Source organism: Nelumbo nucifera, chromosome 1 (genome assembly GCF_055504915.1).
Source record: "Nelumbo nucifera cultivar China Antique chromosome 1, China Antique-T2T, whole genome shotgun sequence".
NCBI classification, from domain to species: domain Eukaryota; kingdom Viridiplantae; phylum Streptophyta; class Magnoliopsida; order Proteales; family Nelumbonaceae; genus Nelumbo; species Nelumbo nucifera.
Window position 1 is genome coordinate 158,532,231 of NC_142649.1, and position 10,771 is coordinate 158,543,001.

General features: G+C 39.0%; 1 protein-coding gene across 1 annotated transcript; it reads left to right on the plus strand.

Moving 5' to 3' along the window:
* The first annotated feature begins 8,343 nt into the window (after window positions 1-8,343).
* LOC104602844 (uncharacterized) lies at window positions 8,344-10,365 on the plus strand. Its single transcript, XM_088894943.1, has one exon. The coding sequence runs from the start codon at window positions 8,818-8,820 to the stop codon at window positions 10,183-10,185; it is 1,368 nt and encodes a 455-aa protein (XP_088751069.1). The 5' UTR covers window positions 8,344-8,817; the 3' UTR covers window positions 10,186-10,365.
* Window positions 10,366-10,771: the final 406 nt, after the last annotated feature.

Consider the following 10,771-nt stretch of genomic DNA (forward strand, 5'->3'; position numbering starts at 1 on the left):
ATAACATATATTTATATATGACATGTACTATAGAGTCAGGTTCGGATTGGGTCGGGTTGGCTAAAGGGTCAACCCTAACCCAACCCGAAGTAAAGTCGGGTTCATGAATTTAAACCCTAACCCTAACCCGAACATCAATCCAACTCAAGTTTTTCGGATTGGATTTGGGCCAACCTGACCCAAGTTGCAGCCTTAACTCGAATAGACCATAGCTGGGCCTGAGGTCAGGATGGAAATATATATTCAGGCCTGGGGTGTGGGCGGGCTAGGCTGGGCCCAGGCAGCCCTAAGGCCGTTATTACCCTATAAAAACCTGGCCCGGCATCAATTCTAGGACTTTCTGTTTTTCAGTTTAGTACATAACAATTGGTTTCCAAGCCTTACTGCCTAAGTCATATATATATTTTGTTCAAGCCACGAAAAAAAGCCTACCTGGAATGAGTCTGAATCTTATACCCACACCCTTCTCACAAGGCATTACAGATATACGTTCAGAACATCTCCTCATGAAATGACAACATAAAGGGAGAGGGGTGGGGTGGGGAGTTCATTATGCACAGTTGTAATGCCTAGAGTGAAAATCATCTATGAAAAGGGCAACCCAGAGTAAAGTTAGAATTGTCATCAAGAAAATGGCTACCCATTATCTAGCAAAAATGAGGTCTATATTCTGTGTGAGAACCCTAAAAGAGAATGCATGGGAATGGAGTCTATCTGGAGCACATCCATAGGTTAGACCGGTCCAGAATGATGGTCCTTTACCAATTGATGGCGACTCAGTTTCAGTCGCAATTGGTAAATTCTCTGGCTGGTTGTAGCGAAGACTTTGGATCAAATCCTACAGTCACCAAAGTTGGGGAGGTTATGGGTATGGAGGATGAGTTACCCTGTGTGGCCCCATGTTTAAAAAAAAGAATAAACATCCCAACTATGTATTGGGAACATGACAGATCTTTATTTATTCATTTATTAATTATTTTCACAAAGTGCGCCCCACAGATGCCTTACAGCACATCCCAACCATGTATTAGGAACATTTCCCCAATGATAAATACAGAAAATATTTCCAATGCATGCTAAGATGTGTATGTCCGGGCACTTGTAGAAGCACTATGTGGGTGCTGAACTCAGCTATCCGCTACAAGTTAGACTGATTCGCTTGTTTAAAACTTAGAGATCCAATTCCGGTAGACATTGCTCTAGGTGGATGTTTCAGAATAGGTTAAGATCGATGATGAATTGAACAAGGAGAGCACATATGCAAGAAGTATATTGGTTTGGGCCTTTGGGAACCCAAACTAGCAACCTGTCTCGTGTTGCACTAGACCAACCGATATTAGATGGTTCAAATTTTGAATTTGAAGAACAACAACATAGCTAGTCACCCATTTGAATGGAGGTTTCCTTTTTGTTTTTTTGACAAGTTGTAACAAACAGTGGAATGGTTGTTCCAAAATCCAAATCCATCTCACTTGTGCTTAGAATCACATTTAAATGGGTAATCGAGATGGTCACTTTCATCAGTAGTCATATAATAACTAATCAATAATAGGAAAAACGGGGAGCACACCAATATCATAACCCATATATTATATATAACCTCATTGATCTTTAAGGATGGCCCACCATTACATCCATCAAGACCGTTAAATACAAGTACCACCTCTTCCTGGATATACAATGTAAAAGGGACAAATTCGCATGGGCTCCCTACAGAGTATACCCCACACATGCCTACATGCACATCCTCCAACTGTGTATGGGAACATCTAAAAGGATAATAAGGTGAATAAAACATTTTTTTTTTCTTAATATCTTCTGAAGGGCTATACAACGGGGGATAACCCATCTCCGAACCCAGGTACAGGCAGAATTCAACCCCAAGTCTCTGCTACAACTAATAGGAAACCTCACCAACCAGCTGGTTGGCGCCTTGCAAACGAGGGATTCTATTATCATATAAGTTTGGTCGACCATGCCTCTACAATTGAGTGACCACCTCAATGTCATGGCCTGTAGATTGCCTATCTCTATTTTCCAAGGGAAATTGAATATCAATGTTCATTAAATTTTCAAAGCTAGGAAAAAGATTCATCAATTAGGTCAAATAGAAAGCTTTCTATTCTATCCTCTAACCGACATAAAGCTCCACCTCTTATATATTAGTGTTCTGTTTCGTAGAAATTCAAAAAGAGTAGTTTAAGTGATAAAAGTTTTCAATTTTCACTTCTCACCCCCAAATTTGCCACAATAAAGAAAGATAAAAAGCCCATTTCTGCTAATCATTATATGGTCTAAGATGATTAAACACGTAGAAAAGTAAGTTTTCCACATTACATATGTTAGTAGAAGAAAAGTTGTTCAATCTCAAGGTAGAAGACAATGAATAATGTCTTCTTTTGAATGATAGTTTTGATATTTTCAACAGATAGTTAGCGATCGGTTAATGGCAATGACCAATTTGACACTTTTTGAAAGTTTAGGTACTGCAGTAACATGTTTGAAAGTTCGGGTACTAACTTGACACTACCCCTAAAGTTCAAGGTACTAAAGTGGAATTTCCCTAAAATAAAATAAAAGTAAGAGAAAGGAAATAGATAATTCATTTAGAAGAGAGTGGTAGGGGTGTAAATGGATCGAATTCGAACGAATAAGGCAATATCTGAATTCGAACCAATTAGAAAATTTGGTATCCAAATTCGATTCGATATCTGATGGATATTGACAATTAATATTTGAATTTGAAATCGAATTTGGTTAAATATTCGATTCGATTCAAAATTGATCAATTAATTATTTTAGGTAATTAATAAATATGTAAAATAAATATTTTATTTATATAAAATATATAAATATATAAATATATAAATATATAAATTATTTAATAATTTAATTATTATATATAAATTATATAAAACATTTAAATATCTCATATATTATATATAAGAATTAAATAGTCAGTCAAATTCAGATATTTATTGAATCGAATCAGGTCATATCTGAATTTGAATCCAATTAGCTATTTGATATGAATAGGGTATCCAAATTCGACCAATTAGATGTTCAAATTATCTGAATTCAATTCAATTATGTCGAATTTCGAATTCGAAATTGGATTTTTGAATACTATTGACCAAACTTCAAAGTATCAATACGTATCGGCCCATATCAGCCCATACGTATTGTGTCGGTGACTTCCCGATACACCCTGGGGTTCTGACCAGTTCAGGGAGTGGAGAAGCCTTAAACCAGCCCTCCTAAACCGGTTTTGAAAAATAAATAAATAAATATAAGGGTTAAAAACACTATCGATATCGCCCGATATGCCCCTACCAGCATATCGGGCATATCGATATTTTGAACCTTGCTATTGACACCCTTAGAGAGTATGGTCAGTTTTGTTTCCTTTCTCTGCCTTATATAAAAAAGAACCAAAGAAGTAAAAAAAAAAATAAACACTTTCTTTTAGATTTTATTTTTCTCTTTTCACCATCATTGTTTTTATTTTGCAAAATGCAATATAAATTGCTGAATTGTGACTATTTAATAAGTTCAGAAGTCTAGTAAGTCCAGCCCAAAACGTATTCCATGGATTCCCTAATTTGCCATACATTGCGTGCAAATTTTTGCTTTTGCTGACAATTGTTATGATAAAACGATGGTGGTGGTGGTGGATGGGCATTGCTTCATTCATTTAAAGCATTTAAATTGGCAGGCTGGAGGTTCCTCTTTTCACAAGGCATCATGGCCCGTTCCGCAATCCCTTGTGAGAGGCAACTAATTTCCACTTGTACTCTATGCCTATCTAATGTACCAAGGACATCCCCATCATATGGGTCATCCCTTTTGTATAAATTAGCAAAGCATTTGATGCTCCCTGCTAGCCAGTTCCTCCTTTTTGAGTTGTCACATATGCCAACTGGTTGAGGTATGGGTCAACCTAAACCCGACCCAACCCGATTACTGGAACCCAGCCCTCATCATGTACCATGAAAAATTATCCCTGTTCTAAGTGAATGTTAAATTTAGGGGGCATTTTTTTTTGGGATTTTGAGAGGGGGGGGGGGGGAGTTGGTTAATAGGATTTTGGTTTCCATTGATCAAGAATCACATGTTCTTTTTTTATATTTATGTGGGGATCAGGAAAAAGTTTATTTTCCTATGTATCACTTACCCAGGTAAATGATATCCATCTCTTAGATGGGTAAATAACTTTCCCAATAGGGAAAAAGTTGCCGGTACTTGAATGAGAAAAGAATGGCCCTTTTAATAATGGATTTTTATGCTTAAAATGATCATTGCCTTATTTATTTGAAAAATAAAAGAACATGAATATGCACTTACCTAGATAAGTATTTCCCCTGAAAAACTTATCCAGATAATTACATTTACCTGAATAAATAACTTACCAAAAAACGAACGAGGCCTTATAATTGTTTTCAGTATTAATATATATCAACAAGGGATTCAATTTGAAATTCGATTGTGACTGACTCAATGTGGGTTACCACTTAACCCGATCCGCCACTAATATCCCTACTGATCTGTTTCAACGATCTTAAGCCGGGTACACTAGTACTTGGTTGCATTGTTGAAGTATAGTTTGGGTGGGCAGGTTAGGGACCATTCTGTTTGATGTGTCCTTTTTACCATTGTCCAACAACCATAGGGAACCGGACTTGAGACTTGGCCAGAGGAGCCGGACCAAACGGGCTAGCTGGTGCAACTTGGGTGAATCCGGGTTGGACCTTTGTTATAATTTGAATGGGCCAACCCGAGTTGAATCCCTACCTATGACCCAAGATTGCCAATTAACTGCATGGGCCGGGCCAAAGCCACGTCAAATGTACCAAAAGAAAATTGTACTATTACCAAAAGTACGGAGCCTTTGTTAGACATCTTGTTGGTAGCAGATCTGGAGTCAGTTTACACTCAGACCACCGTCAGCATCCACAAGGATTGAAGGAATTTGTCCTATGAACATACAGAGATTGATTATAGGATAAATGGAACACTTTTGAGCTCAAAATCATCTTGCCACGTGGAAGATCTGTGGCAAAAGATCATGGGTCATTTAGATGACTTCGTGTAACGACCTAATTAGCATATGGGCGCGCCGGCCCCCAAACATGAAATGGGTATCCCAATTGAGTCAAGTAGTGAGCTTCTAACAGGATCCTACCCAATTTCTGCCACGTGGAGTGAAATGGCCCACTGCGAGCCCTACTTAAGGCCAGTCCTTCACTTCATTATGGTACCCAAGAGTTTAAATTTTAGGATCTGGATTATACTTCCATTTATATATGCTAGCTAGCATCATTCTTTATTGATTTTATGATGATAATTTCTTGTATTGACACGAGTCATTGGCTGAAAGCCTTGTGTTTTAAATTCAGACACACGTCAAGTTATCACTTTTGGAAACATCCTATTCTTTGATTATCTAGATACATTCTTGGGCTGTGTTTGGTGGTAAAAAGAAAGATAAAAACAGAAAGTCTAGTTATTAAAGCTGCGTTTGGAATCAGTGTGTATAAAACGTCATTGGTGTAAGATGACGTTTTACATTGAACCATGAAAATGACCCGTTACTTTTTGAAAATAGTGATGGGTGAAAAAGTATAAAGTTTTTGCATCAATTATCCATGTAAAACTTTAGAATTGATGAAGTTTTATATTGAATATCAACATAAAACTCCACTCCATCTAAACGCACATAAAACTAAAATGGAATAAAATTTTACGTTAATAATAATTACACCCTCTTTTAAATGCCTATAAAACCGTTACATTAATTCTTGATTTATACCTAGTGAAATTTGTGTTGACAAAATTAAATACATGGGAATGTTTTGTACATAGTGAATCTCCTAAAGAGCAATAAATTGGCTCCTAGGCTAGCACATAGAGCCGGGTAGAAACAATGTTAATAGTACTTACTTACCAACTACTGGGTCATGGTATGCATGTAAAGATGTTTATTACTCGGCTAGTAAATGAATGTAGTTGCTTTGGTTTGGCTAAAAGAAATAAGAAAACATGGGGATGTTAGTCTTTTAAATTTCCTATCTTTGAAAGTAGTATAAAGCCATAAAGTACTGTTGGGGTTATTAAAAATAGCATAGGTTAATGGCTTCATTTCAGAAAATAAGCATTATTTTGAGGGAAAATAACGTTTATTCATGTGTTTTAATGAACATAAAATTTCAATGAAGTATACACTATATATAAAAGTTAGTTTGCTTAAAAAAAAAGGAAGAGACAGAAATTTAAGATTTTAACTTCTTTTTTTTAAATTATATACTACTAAAAACAATGTAAATGATTAAGCACAGTTAATGGCCTAGATTAGAAGATTAGAAATTAACCATGATAGATCAGATTTCTAATGGTTACAACTGCTTAAGATTGCTGTAAATAGTCAAGGCTCTGTTGGGATATAAGCTTTTACTTTTAAGCTTTGGGTTGTGAAAAGTATAAAGCCAATGTTGGGGATATGTACTTTTGGGCTTCAAAAGCACATATCTTGAAGCTTATCCAAATGCATCCTAAGCTAAGATATTCCCAATTCATACTTTGCAGCCCACTTGAACAGCATCTGGTAAAGGACTGCAGTACCCCACCATTTGTGGGCATGAATCCCCTCTTGAACAAGTTGCTGGCCAGCTTCACTCCCTGCTGTGTGCAACCAAGGGTTGAGGAGATACCACAGAAAAAAAAGAAAAGAAAAGAATAGAAAAACAATCGATTAAGCTGTCACATCTTGACTTGTGGGTGAATGGGGATACAGCAGGATCATGACTGGATGGCCTCTGGACTCTGCATTTCCACTAATGGCTCACATGGAATAAAAGAGGAGTTAATGTCTTTAGAGCTAGCTCTATACTTTGGGAATTGGGTGAGCATCAGAGCTGTCTCAGTAGTGACAGTCGTGTATTGTTCTTTTCTCTTTTTTTTTTTTTTTTTCTTATCTGTATATACAAGCTATTGTTGCATTGTCAATCTTCTTCACTTCACCAAAAAGATGAACATCAACTAAGTATAGAACCTCAGTCTTAATAGTTTTTTACTTTTTACACAAAATGATGGCAAGCACTTATGCTGGCTAGATGTTCTTAGTTGGAACCATGGGATTAGACAAAGGAAAAAAAGAAAGAACCATTTGCAATAAATACAGACAATTTAAATAATTAAATGTTTTCTTTTAATTTTTCGAAAAGAATAACAATAGATGAAATAGTCTGAAAAAATATAATAAATTCTTCTGAAAACGCTAACTGTTTAATATTCTTAATAAAAATAAAAAATGTGGCAGACGTCACTGATATCAAGATAAATATTTCCAAGTATTTCCATAAATATATCAAGGCAAGGACTTGTCTGAATGTTTAGTTGCAGACTGCAGATAAACTTTGCATCTTTTTTTCCAGAGAAACTCTCATTATACGAAGAGGATTAGAATGTAGCTAGAATAAAAGCTTCAAGAACTAATAAATTCATCCTCTACCAGCCACATGGAAAAGCAGATAAAAGACCCTACACCCTTTTAATTTCACATGAAACACTAATCTTTCTCTCATCCATCCAGTTGTCTTGGACCCATGTGACCCCCAGAATTGTTTATCTTGACTTAAAATGGCTGAACCAGTGAGTATACCCAGAAAGCTTATTTCGAGCCCCATACCACTATAGATAATGTTCCTTTAATTTCTTCTTATTTTAGTTTTAAGTGGTCATGAATCATGATCCATGAGTACTGGTGAGTGCAAAATAATGTAGAAAAACTGGTCTGTGGATTCCAATTACTACTGGTTCACCTACATGTGCAACAGGACCATGTTCTCAGTATGGGTTCACCCAAAAGATCTCTCTTTCAATAACGTTAATTAACCCACACCAAACAACCCTAAATGAATAATGCCAATTAACTTATAATTATAGACTTCTTTTTATCATATATAGAATTTCTTACACTGGAAAACGATGTTTTCCCTGCATTATGTTACGATTTATAGCTAGATAATGTATACAAGCAAAATGTCAAAATCCACAGATTTGTTGGAAGAGATTCTAACTAGGGTCTGTGATGAATTTATTGTTGCACATATGGGGCCTAAGATGAACTGGATATATGTATGTAGGAGGGAATGAACCCCTCACTCCCCCCCCCCCCCCCCCCCCCCCCCCCCCACCCTATTAATGGATTCCATCCAATTAATGTCATTCTTTTTTGTAGGACCAAAATATTATGAACAGTGGTCTTGAAATCAAATCCGTGCATCGAACGGTCAGGATTATGTACTTGCATATACATATATACCATGTAGATTGTGCCATATTTTGGACATTGGTTTGGGTGTACAAATATTGCTCAGACAATCGGGTCAGGAAGGCTCAGAGATTTTCAGGGGCCACGCAAACCCTAATTCTATAGTGCATGTTAGTGCAGAGACAATAAATATTTATGAGAGCTGAAGATCAAAAGAAAAACCGTTTAGGAAATAAGAATGTAAGTTTTTTTTTTGAAAGCCAAGAATGAAAGATTAAGATCTGGGCAGAGTAGTAATGAACATATGCATGTGAGGTTTGTAGGTTCTGATCTGGCTGAGGTTTTCTGCAAAATTAGGGAGAATTAATGACAGTTTTGAGGCCAGATCCCCAACTGCACCATGCGTCGTGATAAATATGGACATTTATTTGTGATGAGATGTTACTGTTAGCCGTTAGGATGATTTAATGCAAATACGCCCCACAATGATCTCTATATAAGGAGTCTCAATCTTTATATTCTTCACGACCACTTGAAATTTGAAACAAATGCCATCCAGAATGGCACAAAGAGTAGCTCTGCTTGTATCACTGCTTTGTTTTAACGCTCTTATCCTCAGTGTTCTTGCTAAAGATGTTGACAGTGTGAAAAACGGCGATGAGAAGTTCCTCTTTGCCGGCAAGGGAGTTGGATTCGGCCATGGCATTGGTGGTGGTTTTGGTGTGGGTCATGGCGTTGGGCTAGGTGGAGGTGTTGGTGGTGGATTTGGTAAAGGCGGTGGTATTGGTGGTGGATTTGGCAAAGGAGGCGGCATTGGTGGTGGCTTTGGTGGGGGAGCTGGCGGTGGACTTGGTGGTGGCTTTGGCAAGGGTGGCGGCCTTGGTGGTGGATTTGGCAAAGGTGGTGGTTTTGGTGGGGGAGCCGGTGGTGGACTTGGTGGTGGAGCCGGTGGTGGACTTGGTGGTGGCTTTGGCAAGGGCGGTGGCCTTGGTGGTGGATTTGGCAAAGGTGGTGGACTTGGCGGTGGTGCTGGTGGTGGACTTGGTGGCGGAGCTGGTGGTGGATTAGGTGGTGGTGTTGGTGGTGGTTTTGGTAAGGGTGGTGGACTTGGTGGTGGTTTTGGTAAGGGTGGTGGACTTGGTGGTGGTTTTGGTAAGGGTGGTGGATTAGGTGGTGGTGTTGGTGGTGGTTTTGGTAAGGGTGGTGGCTTTGGAAAGGGTGGTGGTATTGGTGGTGGATTTGGCAAGGGTGGTGGCCTTGGTGGTGGATTTGGTAAGGGTGGTGGCCTTGGTGGTGGATTTGGTAAGGGTGGCGGTATTGGTGGTGGAATTGGTGGTGGCGCAGGTGGTGGTGCTGGTGGTGGTTTTGGTAAGGGCGGTGGCCTTGGTGGCGGATTTGGTAAGGGTGGCGGTATTGGTGGTGGAATTGGTGGTGGCGCAGGTGGTGGTGCTGGTGGTGGTTTTGGTAAGGGTGGTGGCCTTGGTGGTGGCTTTGGCAAGGGTGGCGGTATTGGTGGTGGTGCAGGTGGTGGTCTTGGTGGTGGCTTTGGAAAGGGAGGTGGCATTGGTGGTGGTTTTGGCAAAGGTGGTGGAATTGGTGGCGGGTTCGGAAAGGGTGGTGGAATTGGAGGCGGAATGGGTGGTGGATTTGGTAAAGGTGGTGGTATTGGGGGAGGATTTGGCAAGGGTGGTGGACTTGGTGGGGGCATAGGAGGTGGCTCTGGAGGAGGGTTTGGTGGTGGAATAGGAGGAGGTTCTGGAGGTGGAATTGGAGGAGGATTTGGTAATGGTGGTGGAATTGGAGGTGGGTTTGGAGGAGGTGGTGGAGGTGGAATTGGTGGAGGATTCGGAGGAGGTGCAGGTGGAGGCTTCGGTGGTGGCGGCGGCTTTGGAGGTGGGGGTGGAATCGGCCGGTAGACATATATAAATCAAGTTTCTACGTTGCATGGCAATTCCAAACAGACCAACCTCGTATTTTCATTTCAAGTATTAATTTCAATACGTGGAGTGCATGTCTATCTTTTTAACTTATTTGTGCTTTCTATTCTCTATTGTGTAACTTAATAATATGAATTCTTCGCAGCTAGTTATTGTTTATACTCTCTCTCTCTCTCTCTCGTTATTGTTTATATTCTCTCTCGAGCTCTCTGAAACTACTTTCAGTTGCTTGTTTTAAAGAAATTCAGGTAAAAGTAATTCAACAAAGCTTGAGCCCTACCAATGAGGTTGGTCACATGAACATGAAAATAAGGTTGGAAAAGACTGGGCTTTTATGGCACACAAACAATGAAAATTGGAATTGGAATTGGATATATGGCTTGAGTCTTTCTTTGATCACCAGGTACGTTTGCTATTAATAATTGGCAACGATTAATTGTTCAACCAAATTCTGCCATCCGGCCCTTGATGATAGAAAAAGTGAATTGGCTGCAGATAACTTGGGCTAACAAGGAAAATGATGATTCCAGGCAAAACAAAGATCCAATGGTAACTCTACCAGAAG